A 15796-nucleotide genomic window follows, 5' to 3' on the forward strand; every position below is an offset into this window, starting at 1 on the left:
GCATCTGTGTGCCTCCAGAGCACAAGGTTCTCGCCAGGTCTCCCTGCAGCCTGAGCTCTACCCAAGGCCTGTGGCCTCCGCATACGGGACGCTGAACCCACAGCCTCTTGACACCCAAACCGCCCACTGCTCACTTCCTCCCTCACCAGCGCTCGCCGCCTCCACGCCACGTGCACAGGCGCCACCACTGGGACCAGAGCAGCGCGGGCTCAGAGTGAGGGCCCAGAGGCCTTTATTTCTGTGCCGGAGGCGGGAGGGTGTGGGCCGCCCTGAGGGCGGTGGCACTGCCCCTCCAAGGAGCAGCTGGGGGGCCCTCCTGGTGGGGGCCCGGGTGTCTTTCCCCAAAAGCTCTGCCGCCCTGGCCGTGAACCAGGCCCGGCTGTCAAAGGAGCAGCGAAGCTGGAGAAGCTGGAGCCAGTGGGGAGAAGCTCTGGAGGCAGGGAGGCCGCGGCCCAGCGGGAGGGCAGGTCCCCCTGCAGGCTGGCGCCCCCTGCTGGCGACCACCTGACTGCGCCCAGAGTCTCTGGCCCGGTGGGCGCCAGGACGCCGGGAGCTACCATCTCCTCTCAGCGCAGGGCACCCCTGCCCTGGGAATCAGCCCCCGCCCAGGGAGGGTGTGACAAGGGAACAGGATGCTGCTGCAAGGCCAGGCACTCAGGGCCTGCAGGGACGCCTGCACGGCGGGTCTCAGCAGCTGCCAGGGCCCCAGGAGAGAGCAGCTGACGAGGGCCAGATGGTGCCCCCTCCCCCAGGGCCCCCTAGGTCTCCCCATCACCATCCCCACCCACAGGCTCCCCGGAGGTGGAGGCAGGAAGAAGAGCAGGGCTGGGGCTGGAGTGCCGGGGCTTCCGCGAGAACGGGAACACCCTGTGGGCGAGAAGGGGCCTGAGCGCTTGGCCCCTGGTCCCCGCCCGCTGCCCCAGGCACCACCTGGCTCACCGCCGCTTGGTCTCCAGGGGCACCACAGCCTCCGCCAGCAGGTCTCTGTACAAGTCTGACTTCAAGAAGCGCGGATAGGAGTCCTGTGAGAGACAGCACCCCGCCCTGAGCCCTTCCTGCTCCTGCTCAGCCAGTACGGCCAGGCTCGCCTGGGGCTGGGCCTCAGACAGGCCCCCCCAGACCAGCTCAGACTCAGGAAGACCGGCCCCCATCGGGGCAGGAACCTCCGGCCACAGGGACCCGGTGTCCCTGGTTCTCTGGGACCTGCAGAGAGGGTGAGGGTGTGGGCCAGGATGACACAGGATTCAGCAAAAAGGGACAGGAACCTATGAACCCAGCTGCTTATGTTTCAAAAAGAAAAATACGTATTTACATTGTTAACTTCAGGTGGTGGAACAGGGATATAAACAAGATTCAGTGGAAGGTACTTTGCTTTGTAGGTTAGATTCTGAAGCAGTGCGGATGTTTCACATGATTATAAAATAAATAAGTGATTTAAACACTGAAAGTGAAGCAGGGACAGGTGAATCTGGGTGTCAAGTGGGCAACATCACCCTGACCACACATAAGCAAGCATCTGAGGAGCTACAGCCAAAGGACCAAGAAAAAAAACAGTAAGCACTTTCAGTGACTTTGAGTGGTAGTGCCGTGATCCTCGGTTCAGCTACTGAGTGACTCTAGAGGAAAAGTTGAGTGATTATAACGGTACCACTGAGAACCCAGATTTTCAGAAGGGGAGTGAGGAGAAAGAGGTTAAGGGAACGCTATAATCGTGATTCCAAATTAGAAGCTTCAGTACGAACTCCTGGTGTTTTACTTAAAACAAACCGATTCTATCCACCGGAAGGCCTGGTAACCATGACTACCCCTGATGCTACAGACCAGTCTGGTTTGCAGGTCAAGGCTTCAGAACGCCACTACAGGGGGAAGACTGAGGCCTCAGGGAACTGCTGGCTCTGGGGCAGGATGGCCCCGTAGAAAGGAAGGAAGCACCACAGGTTTCAGACACATCACAGGACTTGAGAGCAGCCAGCCGAGAGGGGGTTTCTGCACCACCTGTGAGATGAGGGGGCCAAAACCCATCCCATATGGTGAAAATGTGAATGGACAATGGCATCAAAAACATCCCGACACCATCAACTGCCCTCAGCAGATACCAGGGCTCCAACTGCCTATTCTGAAAAGTGGTAGAGGAGGAGCCAAGTCCACCTCTCCGTCCTGTCTCTCCTCTGCGATCGGCACTGCTGGGCCAGCAACGCAGAGAGGAGGCAGTGGTGGGTGAGGCTGTGTGAGGCTGTGTGAGGTGTGTGAGGCCGGGGTAGGGGGGCGCTGGCAAGGTGGGGCTTCTCCACGAGAAGAGACGGCTGGCCCTGCACCCCTCCTGAGTGGAGAACACGCAGCCACCACCTGTGCAGCAGCAATAAAGACCCAGCACAGTGAAAAATAAAAATAAATTTCAGATCCCATGTGCCACAACTGGAGATCCTGCTTACTGTAGCTAAGACCCGCTGCAGTCAAATAAATAAATAAAAATAAAAAATATTTTAAAAATACAAAAAAAGCAAATAAACAATACCGTTGGTATTTGAGGTGTGATGCTGGCCTCTGTGGCCACACTGAAAGAAAAGAGGTGGGCATGTCCTTGAGGGGAACATCCTGCAACGCCTACAGACAGGGAGTCTGGAAATGGCTTTTAAGTCTAGGGGGGCAGTAGGTGGGAGGGGTGGCGAGTCTGGACAGGCCTGGGCTGCAGCCTGACCCCAGCTCCCGAGGGGATGGGGACACCCACCTTCTTCATCAGCAGGTAGATGTGCCGCTGGGCGTCGTCCAGCACGTGGCGGTGGGGCTGGCTCAGGCCCGCCAGCGTCTGCTCCATCGTCCGGCTGTCGATGTTGACCCAGCGGGCGGCGCCGGGGGCCAGGAACTGCCTGTGCGCGGGGCGGGGAGCCTGGCGGGTCAGGCCCGCGGGGCTGCCCACAGCCCCCACCCCAGCCCGCAGCACTCACTGGTACACTGCGTCCACCAGGGCGGGGACCCGGGCCTGGCCTCCGTGGCGCAGCTCCTCACAGGCCTCCCAGAAGCTGAGGTTCTCGGCTGGGAGTCCAGGCACCAAGTCAGGCCCACCACAGGCTGCTGGGCACCTGGGGTCGGGGCGGGGCGGTGGGGTCGGGCAGGCAGCAGGGTGGGGGCGTCTCACCACTGAACTCTTTCCCGAGAAAGTCCATGAAGTGGGCCCGTCCCACGGGGTCTTCCAGGAGCTCCCGGAAGCTGAAGGCCCACTGCTCCACGCGGAGCCTGGTGGGCATGGCCACGCTGGTGGAGGGCAGGTAGATCAATCTGGGAGGCCTGTGAGGAGCTGTGCCACAGAGGCCAGGCCCGGGTCCCCGCCCTGGGTGGGCACATCTGCACCCCTGGCCCACCTGCTCACCTGGGTGCATTCATGGCCCAGTAGGCATCATCATCTGTGACCCAGGGGTTGCTGGGCAGGCACCCCGACATGATGGGGTCGTGTGGCCCATGCTGGCTGCTAAACTTCAGGTACCTGGGGGTGGGGCGGTGCCAGGGCCGCTGCAGGGGGACTGTGGGGACCAGGGCGCAGGGGAAGGGTCTGGGCCTGGGGTGCCAGCCGCCACCCCCATCCCACTCACGCCTCGAGGCAGGTGGAGGACTTCACGCGGGCTCGGCCCAGTGCCCTGCGCAAGCACTCGACCTAGGACAGGAGGCCTGTGAGGGGGGCCGGGCCTGGGGGCTGCCAGCTCCCCGCCCTCTCCTCCCCCCACCTACCTCCCGCCTGTAGAAATCCACGGTCTTGGTCTGCAAGGGGCCGGTGGGCTGCAGTTAGAAGGCAGGCCCCTCTGGGGCCTGATGTCCCACCCCTTCCCTGCCCCTCAGAGCCCCTGTCTCTATTGCAAGGTCTGACTTTTCAGGAAGCTCCCTGGGGCCCCGAGTCTGGAGGTTCTGGGTGTTGACCAAGCCCTTGGATGCTCAGAGCTGCCTGAGGTACCTCAACTGTCACCACTTCCTACTTAAACATACCACGGAGAGGGGAGAGGCACGGCACCCCCAGGACACCTGTGATGCCGACCTTCCCTCTCAGCTGACTCTGATGGAAGTGATAAAACCGTGACCACAAAGTATGATTCTTAAGTCAGGAAGACCAGAAGAACCTCCCCTGTTGCCAGTGTCATGGGCTCTGACTGAGGACTCAACAGTGACCAAGTTCAGCCATGTGTCCTGGTCTAGTCATGCTCTGGAGAGCGTGGTTCCTTCTGCCGGGTCCCTTGGGCCCCCAGCCCTGCCCAGCCCCCCAAGGCCCTGCAGACCCTGATGCTGCCCTGGTTGGGGGAAGCCCCCCCACCATAGGGCCCGCTGTACTCACTTGCACCCAGGGCAGCAGGTGGGAGGCAAGAGAGAACGAGTTAGCAGGGGGCTGGGGTGGGGGCAGTAAGGCAAGGAGCAGAGCAGAACAGCTGAAGTGACCGGGGCTGTCTGACGGACAGGTGGGCGGGCAGTCCACAGCAGGCCCCTGCAGTGAGGGGGCGGCGGAGGTGGGGGCACATGGGGTGGGGTTGGGGGCAGGGGCGTGCCCCCAGGGTCCTCACCTTCAGCATTCGCCCGGCCATGCAGGGGCCCCGCCCTGGTCCCTGCTCCAGCACGCTGGGGGCCCCCGGCTGCAGAGACAAGAAGAAGTGGGGGGGGCACACCTCGGGTGGACTGCGGAGACCCTCCTGACCCCTGACACAGAAGCTCCAACATGTCCCCCCCGCCGAGGAAACGTGCTCAGAGGAGCCTGGGCCCTGTCTCCCGCTTGCCCACCTGCTCCCAGGGCACCCTGCCTGCCCAGCCCATCCTGTCTCCTCTCCAGCCCTCACTCAGCTCCTCCGGTGAAGCCCACGATCTGTCCCAGGCCCCTCGTCCTTCCTCGCCATGGCCAAGCTCACCCCAGGCTCTGGGCTGCTCAGACCGGAACCCCGGGTGGCCCTGCTGAACCTGTGGGGTCCTGCCACCCCGCCCCCATGGGTGCCCACCCCACGGGACGAGGCGGCTGCCCGATCGTCTCAGGAGCCCTCGTGGCCCTCAGCCATGCCCGCGCCACCTCTGCGCCCTGAGCCTGGGACCCCCAGGTGGAGGGTTAGGGGCCACCATCTCCCTGGAGACAGCAGCCACACCTGACCGGTAATCACGCCCCCGGTGCCTGCGCCTGCAGGGATATCCCCCAGCGTACCTACTGTGGTCGGCTGGCACTGCCGCACAGCTGATGGCCACCGGGCTCTCCAGTGGGACCTCAACCCACCTTCCAGGCCCCAGGCCAGCACCCCGGGAGCCTCCGGCCTGCAACCTCAGCCCCTCATGCTGCAGCGAAGCCTGGCCCCCACCCGCCCCCCAGAGCCTTCAGGTGACCCCACCCCTACCCCCAAGGGCCTAAGGTGTGCCCACTTGCCCCTCCCCCCAAGGGCCTCGGGTGCCCCCTCACCCCCCCCAGGGCCTTCAGTTGTCCTCGGTCAGATTCCTTAGACCCAGAGAGAAGCAGGTGGGCAGGGGCGGCTCAGGCCAGGCCTTGTGACCTCTGAGTTGTGACGAACCACAGAAAGAGAACTTCCTGTCACCTGACAGAACCCCTAAAAGCACGTCCTTCCCAGGGGTCAGAAAGGAGGTCCTGCCAGTGAGCACGTGAGGCAGGACCCCACGGCTGTGCAAGAACCTCCCCCAGGGGCTCACCGGGGGCCTGTTCACCAGCCAGTACGTCTGCTCCTGGCATGCAATCACCAACCGGTCCCCCTTCCTGCGCTGCTTAGCTGCCCTGGGGGGGGGGGTGGGCGAAGTTGGAGGGACACTGTGTCCACGCCAGCAGCCCCACCCTCAGGCCAAGGCCTGGACAGTCCCGCACGGGAGGGTGCGGGGCAAGCGGGCGGGCCTCACCGCAGCTGCTCCCGGGCCTGCATCATCACCAGGTCCCACGCATGGTTGATCTTCCTGTGCAGCTGGTGGTAGTGCTCCTGGCCAGGGTCAAGGTCTCCAGTGGGACCCTCCCTCCTGCGCCCAGTTCTGGAGCGCAGACACCCACCTCCCCTTGAGTCACCTCGTGTGCTCCAGGGCCTCACGCGGGGACTGGCATCCCCAGGCTGAGTTCAGCCTGCGGAGGGAAGGATGCCCACCTTCTCATGGTCCACCAGGGCGCCCTGCTTTCGGATGTTCTTCTTGGCCAGGTAGATGGCTGGAAGGGCAGGCACGGGCTGCAGAGGAGCGTCGGCTCCCCTCCCCTGCAGCCTCACACCCGAGGCCATCAGCCCGAGGCTTCACCCGGGCTGGCCCACCCCTCCTCACTCACCATAGTCCAGCTCGGCGGCTGGCCACAGGGTGCTCGTCCAGAAATAGGGCGTCTGGCAAGGAGCAGGAACAAAGGTTTCTGGGACTTTCTGGGCCTTCCCCACCCTGAGAGTTTGTCCCCATCCTCTCAGCTCCCTGGGGAACAGACTGGGCCGGCTGGGGTCATCTGCTGACCACCCCCAGGCTCAGCTGACCACCTGCCATTCCCTGACTCCGGGCTTCCTGCCCAGGACCCTGATGCAGTTGCAGTGCTGGGGGCTGGGACTGAGGGCAAGCCCTGCCGGGGTCCCTGGTGTGGCCAGGAGGGGGGCCCCATCATGACTGAGGACACACACTAAGATGCAGTGCTGCATTCTTCAGGGCCCTGGCGGTGGTGGAGGCCTCAGGACCCGGGTGAGCTAGCGGGGTCCTCTGCAGGGACTACCCCTTAGGGGGCCCTACTAAAGGTTCCTCCCCTTGACCTGGCCTTTCTGTCACGGGGACACTTCCAGTCCAGGCCTTTTGGAGAGTGGCCAGCGGATCACCAGGCAGGGGGTCCTGCTCCAGCCACAGCCCCGCCCCTCCCTGGAGTCCCCCACTGGGGTGGGGGGTGCTGCCACCGCGGCACCCCACCTGTTCCCAGTCTAGGCTGACCTGGAATCTATAGGGCGTCTCATCCGGCCGGAGCTCTAGGCGGCGGGGTTCGCGCAGCGGGTAGAGGTAGCCGTGCTGCACGAGGAGGCTGCCCAGGTGCAGGGCCTCTGGGAAGTCAGGCGGTGGTCTCAGGGTCGGGAGGAGCCAGCGGGCTTGGCCCCGCCCGACCCCAGGGCCGCGGGGGCCGCAGGAAGAGCACCGGCGGCCCCTTACCGTCCTCCGCGATGGAGTACTTCTGGATCAGCCACTCCACGATGTCGCTGCCTGCGCGACAGAGGCCGGGGTGAGCCGAGGCCTCGGCGGGCCCCTCCACCCGCCCCCGCCCGCAGCGGCCTCACCGTTCACCGCGTGCGGGATGACGGTGACGAGCAGGCGCTGGCTCCGCATCGTCACGCCCTGGTCGGGGTCCTGCATGGTCACGACCATCCTCTCCATCTGCTCGGAGGAGGTTGAGGGTCTACGGCGGCTGGCCTGCCCCACCCCCAGATCCCGATTCCCAGGAACCGGCCGGGACGCGCCGGATCAGTGTGCCTGGAGATTAACGCGCACTGATGGTGCGATTTCAGGCCGCGGCGGAGCGCGGAAGCGCGGGGACGTTGGGGGGCTGGGTGGCGGGCGAGGGGCGACCCCAGCCCCAGGGTCTCCGTCGCCCCACCCCGCTCGCACAGGGCCATCGCCCCTGACCCGCGGCCACACTCGCGCGCTCGCGTAGCGGCCACACTCGCGCGCACCCGCACTCACTGCTCTCCGGCCCCTCCCGGCCTCGCGTGCCGGGAAATCGGGGAGCGGGAGGGACCTCTGCACCCACCTTGCTCAGATGCGGCCTCTGCGCGGGGGGCTGCCCGCCGAGGGGCGCGGGGCCGGCGGCCATGGCAAAGGCAGGCCGGGCGCGGCGAGGGTGTCCGCGCGCCCCGCCCCGCTCCGACCGCCGCCCCGCCCCGCCCGCCTGTTCGCCCGCAGCGGCCTCGAGGTCTGTGGCTGGGGGTCGCGCGGGCGTCAGAGCATCCGCCTCACGACAGGCTCCCCTCACGACACGAGAAACCGATGTCTGTGGGGACTTGCCTGGAGCTTCGAGGGGGGCTTGGCCCCACCCGGGCAACGTGGGGGATCAGAGAACCGGGCTCAGCTGGGACGCGCGGGTGGGGGAGGTTCAGAGATGGGCGAGGACTCCGAGAAAGGCTGGGCCGCAGAAATGGGAGAGGACTCTGGGAGAGGAGGGTCTCCGGAGAGGAGACGTGGGGGAAGGTGGCCTCGGTGGGGGACCCCTCCTCCATACCTGCTGGGTGCTGCAGTGGTCAGCCGTGGGGGGCTGTGGGGTCTGGGTGAGGGGTCGAACAGCCCGAGGCGAGAGTCCCTGCAGTTGTGATCCTGTGCCTGACCCCTGAGGTGCTCCTGGGTTGGGGGGACACTGCTGCGAAGGTGTGCAGGAGGGGGTCCTTGAGGCTTGAGGAAGACTGAAGGTAGCATCCTTCCCCTCAACTGCACAGGGGCCTGAGGGGACCTTTGGAGAGCAGAGACCCCACCCAGGTTACCCTGAGGCTGTGGGAGACTGTGGGAGGGGCCTTTGCTGCAGAGGGATCTCAGCACCTGCTCCTGAGATTCGTGGGCATTCTCTGGGCTGAGGGCCCAGCCTGGCCATTTCTCTCCCTCCTCCAGCATCTTGGCTTCCCACACCCCTTTGCTGGGGCCTTTCTAAAGTGTGCAGACAGGTCTATTTCTGTTTTTTAGGTGCTGGGGGGTGGGGCAGGATGTTGGCATTGGCCTTTGGCCAGAAGCCTCAGTCATGGCGATCTGAATCCATTTCTACTGCTGGTGAAATCAGGTCCAGGATGCGCTGGGGAGGGGCCTGGAGGGGGCTCCTACCCCTCCAGGCATCACTCTCCCCTAGATCCTAGTGAAACCCACCCACCCAGCCCCACTCACACAGGTCAGATCAGGCTGACCACAGGCCTACCTAGCTGTCCTCTTCCAGAGAGGCTGAAAGCCACCAGAGGCCAGAGCTGTCCCCGGTCTGGGGACGAGTGGCCTCCTGGGCCCTGGTGGTGGGGGAGGTGGGTGGGATGTGACCCTGGAGGGGCTGGGGAGATCCTGCCTCAGAGAGATTGTGGGCAGGTGGGCTCCAGGGAGTAGGGTCCCCGCCCAGCCCGCGTGACCCCACCGCCACGGCCTGTGGGCCTCCTCCGAAGACAGAGGCTCCTTTGGGCAAGGGCAGATCTGAGCCTTGGGTGTCCTCAGAAATGGGGCGGGGGGATTCAGGGGTGTAAGGAAGCAGGGGGACTCCAGCTGGTGTTCTGCTCCCCCCCCCCACGCTGACGTACAGCCCCAGCCTTCGGTCCAGCTCACCCCGCCCCCACCCTGCTGACCCCCCCATCTGCCTGCTGCAAACTCTGTTTAAGCATCGAGACCAGAGACCCCTTCTGTGTCTCCTCTCAGCTCTCCACCTCCCCATCCTGTTTTGAATCAGTCCCTTTTCTTCCCCCCCGCCAAGGACAGGGGCTTCCTGAGCACAAAGGCCCCTCCACCCAAGCCGCCCTCGCATAGCCGGCTCAGTAAACACTCGCATCGCGGGTGGGTGCCTCACTGTGTGAGGGACCCCGACCCTGTGTCTGGACGCTGGCCCGTCTGCGCTGACGCCGGTGAACCTCTGGGGTGCACAGGACCCCCCACCCCCCTGAGGCTGGGCACACTCTAGGGGTCCCCTCTGCCCAGAAGGAAGCTCCAGAGGGTGTGTGTGTGGTGGGGGGGCCCAGGTGCGGCCTGCGCTGCCGGCAGGTAACAAGAGCCTGGGGACTTGTGGGGGGGACGCACCTGCTCCCATCGGCGCCCTGGGCTCCACCCGCCCCGCCCAGAGGGCTTCCCCAGAGACTCCCCAGACTCCCGGCGGCACCGTGGGGGTGGGGCCGCCCTGATGGCCAGAGCGGGGTGCAGGCGGGGCGGAAGGCTGGGACCGTGACCACGGCCGTGTGCGTCTGTGTCCGCGGCGGCCGTGCGGGGTCCGGGTGCGCCCGCGGCGGGGACGACCGGGTGCCGGCGCCGAGCGGGCGACAAGCGCGTCTCTGCGGGGCTGCGCGGGGTCCGCGGAGCGGCTGGGGGCGCGCGGCGCGGGCGCGGCGCTGGGCGCGGGGGGCGCTCCCGGCCGGGATGAGCTCACCGCAGTCGCGCCGGGGCTGAGCGCCGAGCCGGGCGGCGGCGGCGGGGCGGGCGGCGGCTCCTCGGCGGCTCGGCGGCGGGGCCGGGCCGCGGGCCACCATGCTGGGCCTGGACGCGTGCGAGCTGGGGGCGCAGCTGCTGGAACTGCTCCGGCTGGCGCTGTGCGCCCGAGGTGAGCGGCCCGGCTGGGGCCAGGGCGGCCACGTGGGCGGGGGGCTCTGGGCGGGGGCGCTCAGCCCCAGGCAAACTGGCTTCTCCCCCTCGGAAACTTTGGGGGCGCTCGTGGGGACCTTGCGGCGCGGTCCCCCCGCCGCGCTCTGGAGAGGGTGGGGGGCTTCTCCCAGGCTAGACAGTCATGGGGCAAGGGGCCAAGAGGGGGCGGGTCTGCTTGTGAAGCCAGGACCACAGGGGGTCCCTCTCCCCGCGGGAACCTACCCCTGAGGTCCGCTCTCCCTTGGGTGGGGCTCCTGCCCCTTGGGGAGGTTGAGGAGCCCACAAGGACCGGGGCGCAGTGGGCAGGGACTCAGAGACCCGGCCCCAGGGCACCATGGGAGCAGGCTCCTGGGACTGTGCGAAGGGCTGGGAGTGACCCCCGTTAAGGCCCAGGGACGGGGCTCAGCTGAAGGGGTCTGGAGGCACCTGGGGCAGTGGCCTCAGAACATAAGCAGAGGCGTTTGGAGAGAACCACCCCTACTCTTCAGGAGCATCGTGTGGGGGAACCCCTGGGCCATGGGGAGGCATTCAGGGAAGCCAGCTCGGGGCAGTGTGGCAGGGACCCAGAGCTGTCCCAGAGCATTGTGGGAATGGGGCCCGGGGGCCCTGCAGGGCGTCGGGGTGCAGCCTCTGCTCCAGAGATCTCAGTGGTCACCACTCTGCAGTGTGGACCCCGGCCCCGGGGCTGCTCCCCATCTGGGCCCTTCCCTCTCCTCACCTTTGGCCTCAGAGTCAGGGAGGGGCTCTGCACGAAGGGTCGGGCCAGGGGAAGGCAGCTGGTGCCTCCAGGGGTCCCTTGTCTCATCTCTGGGAGCCTCCTGCACTAGCCAGGCCCCTCCTGAAGAGGCTGGGTGTGGGTGCTGGCCTGCGTCTTCCTGCCCACCCCGCTCCCAGAGCCCTCACAGGCTGCCTCTTCAGTTCCCTCCTTTGGGCGGTGGGAGGTCCAGCTGGCCATATGGCAGACTCCAGCAAAGGCCAGGGTCAGCTGGCAGCAGCTGCTCACACGGCCTCCCCAAACCCCAGTCCTTCTGACCGACAAAGAGGGGGGCCAGCTGCCACCGGAAGAGGCGCTGGACGAGGCCGTGCCCGAGTACCGGGCCCCGGGGAAGAAGAGCCTCCTGGAGATCCAGCAGCTGGACCCGGACGACGAGAGTCTGGTCAAGTACAAGCGGGCACTGCTGGGGCCCGTGCCGCCTGCCGTGGGTATGCCCGCGCCCTGGGCCTGGGGGAAGGGCGGGGCAGGGGCACCTGTACACTCCCGGTTTCTCTTCAGATCCAAGCCTGCCCAACGTTCAGGTGACCAGGCTGACACTGATATCTGAGCAGGCCCCGGGGCCCATCATCATGGACCTCACAGGTAACTCCCAGATGAGGGGCGCGACCCCAAGCCCCAGGCAGGGACCTCACAGGTAACCTCTGCAAAATATGAACTGATCTTTGGGGTAGAGACCTGGGCTCATCGCCGTGGACCTCTTAGGACCCAATTCCAAGTCCTCAGACTGCAGAGCCCACAGATACAGGCCCCCCCATGGGGGCTCCAGGCTCAGGGTTTCATCCTCACAGCAGTTCACGCTTAGCTGCACTTTCCCTAACAGGGGAGTTGGCTGCGCTGAAAAACCAGGTGTTTGTCCTGAAGGAGGGTGTTGATTACAAAGTGAAGATTACCTTCAAGGTGAGGGAGCTGTCATGGGGGACACCAGCCAGCCCCAGGCCCAGCCCCAGAAGTTCCCGTTAACACTGTCTGTCCCTCAGGTCAACAAGGAGATCGTCAGTGGGCTGAAGTGTCTGCATCACACCTACCGCCACGGCTTGCGAGGTGAGGGCAGGGTGCTGGGGGCACGGGGGGGGGGGGGCTCGGGGGGAGGGCAGAGGGCAGTCCCCAGTGCGCTCGTTCCCCCGCAGTGGACAAAGCCGTCTACATGGTGGGCAGTTACGGCCCGAGCGCCCAGGAGTACGAGTTCGTGACTCCGGTGGAGGAGGCGCCCCGAGGCGCGCTGGTGCGGGGCGCCTACGTGGTCACGTCCTTCTTCACCGATGATGACAGGACCGCCCACCTGTCCTGGGAGTGGGGCCTCCACGTCTGCCAGGACTGGGAGCGCTGAGCGCCCCGCCCCGGGGCCTCTTCCCACTGGCCTCCCCGCCTCTGTCAGCTGCTGCAAGGGAGCCCTGAGCGTTCCCCGGCCCCTCAGTGACCACAACCCCACCCTCCGTCCTGTCCCGGGATGCCCCCCCAGGCCTGGCACTGTGCCCTGAACGGTCCTATTAAATGTCGCTCTGTGTCGGTGCCCGTGGTGTCGCCTGTCTGCCTCCCTCCCCAGGCGGGGGGGCTCCCGGCCTTATCTCTCCCGCGACCAGGCCTGGGTGCCACGTGGCGGCCGCTGCTTGGCCCCCCGCCCCCTTATCTGCCCCCGCCCCAGGGGCCCCTGCACCGCCATGGATGGCCAGCTGCTGCCGGTGCTGCTGCTGCTTCTCGGGGCCTCCGGCCTGTGGGGACAGGGGCCAGGGCCTGGGGGTCCCTTGGAGGAGCCCCCCGAGGAACAGCCCCCCGAGGAGGAGCCCCCGGAGGAGGATGGGGTCTTGGTGCTGAGCCGGCACACCCTGGGCCAGGCCTTGCAGGAGCACCCAGCCCTGCTGGTGGAATTCTGTGAGTGCCAGGCCAGCGTGGCTGGGGACCCGCAGGGGCCGCCCGGGTGCTCTGCTCTGCCTTCACTGTGCTCCCAGGGCTCCATCAGAGCCTGGGGCGGAGCTGGGCCTGGGGTCCAGCCTCACGGTGGGGAGGCACAGGTGCAGGGGAGAACCAGTGTCCCCCAGGCTCTTCTGTGAAGGGCTAGCCAGCACTCAGACTTACACATCCATCTGGGGTTGTACAGCCAATTTACAGGTGAGAGCCACTCCCAGCCGGCAGGCCTCCACAGGCAGATGGCGGGAGCTGGCCTCAGGGGGTGGCCACGGACGATCTGTCCTAAGCCCACTCTCGGGACAGTGCTGGCCACTGCAGTCCCGCGCGGGGGCCCTCAAGGAGTCTGGCCTCTGGTTTGCCGGCTCCGTGTGGCCGAGGCTCAGGTGGGCCCCTGACGAGGGGGGTGTGGACTGGATGTGTTGCTCCCTGCCGGATCTCAAGTGTGGAGCTGGCCCCAGGGTTGGCCGGCTCTGGCCGGGCCGGAGCAGGGGCTGCAGCAGGGTGGTGGCAGCCTGGGGCGCTCATGGGTCTGTCCTCCAGATGCCCCGTGGTGTGGGCACTGCAGAGCCCTGGCCCCTGAGTACAGCAAGGCGGCCGCCCTGCTGGCTGCAGAGTCGGCCAGAGCCAGGCTGGCCAAGGTGGATGGGCCCGCGGAGCCAGAGCTGGCCGAGGAGTTTGCGGTGACAGAATACCCCACGCTCAAGTTCTTCCGAGACGGGAACCGCACACACCCGGAGGAGTACACTGGTGCGGGGGCAGGCGAGGGGGCGGGCGGGCGGCAGACACTGGGCCTTGGCTGAGGGGAGTTTCCGCAGGCCCCCGGGAGGCCGAGGGCATTGCCGAGTGGCTGCGGCGGCGGGTGGGGCCCAGCGCCAGGCGGCTGGAGCAAGAGGAGGACGCCCACGCGCTCATGGACGCCCGGGACGTGGTGGTCGTCGGCTTCTTCCAGGTGCGCTGGGGGCCAGGGCCGGGCCTGGGAGCAGGGGGTGGGCCCGGCGGCCTCACAGGCCTGGGCCCCTCAGGACCTGCAGGACAGGGACGTGGCTACCTTCCTGGGCCTGGCCCAGGACGCCCTGGACATGACCTTTGGCCTCACCGACCGGCCGCAGCTCTTTCAGAAGTTCGGCCTCACCAAGGACACGGTGGTCCTCTTTAAGAAGGTGGGTCAGGCGGGCTCAGGGAGGGGCCGGGGCGGGGGCGCCGGCTCCCCTGACCGCCCGGCGTCATCCAGTTTGACGAAGGGCGGGCAGACTTCCCGGTGGACAAGGAGCTGGGCCTGGACCAGGGGGACCTGTCACGCTTCCTGCTCACGCATAGCATGCGCCTGGTCACAGAGTACAACAGTGAGGTGAGCGGGCTGCCAGGCGGGTGCGGGTGGTGGGCGTCGGCTGTGGGGGCCTCCACGAGCTCCACCTGCCCCTGCAGACATCCTCTAAGATCTTTGAAGCCAGGATCCTTAACCACCTGCTGCTGTTCATCAACCAGACGCTGGACGCCCACCGGGAGCTGCTGGCAGGCTTCCGGGAGGCGGCTCCCCCCTTCCGGGGGCAGGTACTTGCTGGGCCTAGGGGCAGGGGTGGCGGGGCTGCGGGGAGCCCACGCGAACTTCCTGCCGGCAGGTGCTCTTCGTGGTGGTGGATGTGAATGCCGACAATGACCATGTGCTCCAGTACTTCGGCCTCGAGGCCCGGGAGGCCCCCACCTTGCGCTTCATCAACGTCGAGACCACCAAGAAGTACATGCCAGAGCCCGGGGCGCTGGTCACCGCTGCCGCCGTCACAGACTTCTGCCGCATGGTCCTGAGTGGAGGGGTCAAGGTCAGCGGCGGGCTGCCCACGGGGTGGGAGCAGCAGCTACCGGGAGTGATCCCCGGTGAAACCCCTGGCCCTGTTCCCCTAGCCCTATCGCTTGAGCCAGGAGGTCCCCCCAGACTGGGACCAACGGCCAGTCAAGACCCTCGTGGGCAAGAATTTCGAGCAGGTGGCTTTTGATGAGACTAAGAACGTGTTTATCAAGTTCTGTGAGTGTGGCTGTGGCGGGCGGTGGGTGGCGGGGGCCCTGCTGGCTGTGCTGACGTGTCCTGTCCTAGACGCCCCGTGGTGCACCCACTGCAAGGAGATGGCCCCAGCCTGGGAGGAGCTGGCCGAGAAGTACAAGGACCACGAGGACATCGTCATCGCTGAGCTGGACGCCACAGCCAATGAGCTGGAGGCCTTCCCTGTGCACGGCTTCCCCACCCTCAAGTACTTCCCAGCAGGGCCCGGGCGTAAGGTGTGGCCTGGGCTCAGTTTGCGTGCTTCTGCCCTCGGCTGGAGGTGGGCCTGGCCTCGGAGGGTCAGCCTTGGGTCCGGGAGGCGGGGTCCCCAGATCACATCCCTCCTCAGGTGATTTTTTTTTTTTTTTCCAGTGGGTTTTGTCATACATTGATATGAATCAGCCATGGATTTACATGTATTCCCAATCCCGATCCCTCCTCAGGTGATTGACTACAAAGGTGCCAGGGACCTGGAGACCTTCTCCAAGTTTCTGGACAGCGGGGGCGAGCTGCCCACAGAGGAGCCTGCGGAGGTGCCCGGAGCCGCCTTCCCGGTGGGTGTCTGTCCCCAGGCGCCAGGCCTCGGGCCAGTCCTCTGGAGGGTGGCTGTGGGCAGGCATGGGCGGGGCTGGGTTGAGGCTGTGGCATCCAGCTGGGCCTCTGTGACCCCTTCCAGGAGAAGCCAGGAAACGCCACGGAGCCCAGGGACGAGCTGTAGCTGCCCGCCGTCAGCACCCACCCAGGAGCTTGTCCGGGGCCGCGAGAGCAGTCGTGTGAATAAAGAGCTCTGGTCTTGGACTGTGTGTGGTTCCTGAGAA

General features: G+C 66.1%; 3 protein-coding genes across 3 annotated transcripts; 2 read left to right on the forward strand and 1 right to left on the reverse strand.

The window, feature by feature from the left end:
• Window positions 1-209: 209 nt before the first annotated feature.
• RGS11 (regulator of G protein signaling 11) lies at window positions 210-7779 on the reverse strand. Its single transcript, XM_061153898.1, has 17 exons — window positions 7709-7779; window positions 7239-7335; window positions 7114-7164; window positions 6901-7007; window positions 6269-6320; window positions 6096-6154; window positions 5860-5936; window positions 5659-5740; window positions 4542-4610; window positions 3724-3753; window positions 3588-3649; window positions 3368-3481; window positions 3137-3252; window positions 2946-3033; window positions 2729-2867; window positions 940-1022; window positions 210-867 (listed from the first exon to the last, which is right to left on the reverse strand). The coding sequence occupies exons 1-17, from the start codon at window positions 7769-7771 to the stop codon at window positions 759-761; spliced, it is 1398 nt and encodes a 465-aa protein (XP_061009881.1). The 5' UTR covers window positions 7772-7779; the 3' UTR covers window positions 210-758.
• Window positions 7780-10116: 2337 nt separating this feature from the next.
• ARHGDIG (Rho GDP dissociation inhibitor gamma) lies at window positions 10117-12563 on the forward strand. Its single transcript, XM_061153899.1, has 6 exons — window positions 10117-10222; window positions 11287-11466; window positions 11537-11620; window positions 11859-11935; window positions 12016-12079; window positions 12166-12563. Exons 1-6 carry the CDS (start codon window positions 10150-10152, stop codon window positions 12363-12365), a joined length of 678 nt encoding a protein of 225 aa, XP_061009882.1. The 5' UTR covers window positions 10117-10149; the 3' UTR covers window positions 12366-12563.
• A 133-nt stretch (window positions 12564-12696) lies between these two features.
• PDIA2 (protein disulfide isomerase family A member 2) lies at window positions 12697-15774 on the forward strand. The gene is made up of 11 exons (XM_061153900.1): window positions 12697-12907; window positions 13484-13690; window positions 13759-13892; window positions 13966-14103; window positions 14175-14291; window positions 14369-14494; window positions 14563-14760; window positions 14843-14963; window positions 15033-15214; window positions 15422-15532; window positions 15655-15774. The coding sequence occupies exons 1-11, from the start codon at window positions 12697-12699 to the stop codon at window positions 15694-15696; spliced, it is 1587 nt and encodes a 528-aa protein (XP_061009883.1). The 3' UTR covers window positions 15697-15774.
• Window positions 15775-15796: the final 22 nt, after the last annotated feature.

This window comes from Dama dama, chromosome 10 (genome assembly GCF_033118175.1).
Source record: "Dama dama isolate Ldn47 chromosome 10, ASM3311817v1, whole genome shotgun sequence".
Taxonomy (NCBI): Eukaryota; Metazoa; Chordata; class Mammalia; order Artiodactyla; family Cervidae; genus Dama; species Dama dama.

Coding starts and splice junctions, on each gene's coding strand:
- RGS11 (XM_061153898.1), bottom strand. CDS start 7,771: ATGGCCGCCGGCCCCGCGCCCCTCGGCGGGCAGCCCCCCGCGCAGAGG. Junction 5,937..6,095: donor CCCTGGTGGACCATGAGAAG/GTGGGCATCCTT, acceptor GACCCTGGCCAG/GAGCACTACCACCAGCTGCA. Junction 3,754..4,541: donor TGGCCGGGCGAATGCTGAAG/GTGAGGACCCTG, acceptor GGCCCCTTGCAG/ACCAAGACCGTGGATTTCTA.
- ARHGDIG (XM_061153899.1), top strand. CDS start 10,150: ATGCTGGGCCTGGACGCGTGCGAGCTGGGGGCGCAGCTGCTGGAACTG. Junction 11,467..11,536: donor GCCCGTGCCGCCTGCCGTGG/GTATGCCCGCGC, acceptor GTTTCTCTTCAG/ATCCAAGCCTGCCCAACGTT. Junction 11,936..12,015: donor AAGTGAAGATTACCTTCAAG/GTGAGGGAGCTG, acceptor TCTGTCCCTCAG/GTCAACAAGGAGATCGTCAG.
- PDIA2 (XM_061153900.1), top strand. CDS start 12,697: ATGGATGGCCAGCTGCTGCCGGTGCTGCTGCTGCTTCTCGGGGCCTCC. Junction 14,292..14,368: donor TCACAGAGTACAACAGTGAG/GTGAGCGGGCTG, acceptor CTGCCCCTGCAG/ACATCCTCTAAGATCTTTGA. Junction 15,215..15,421: donor CAGCAGGGCCCGGGCGTAAG/GTGTGGCCTGGG, acceptor ATCCCTCCTCAG/GTGATTGACTACAAAGGTGC.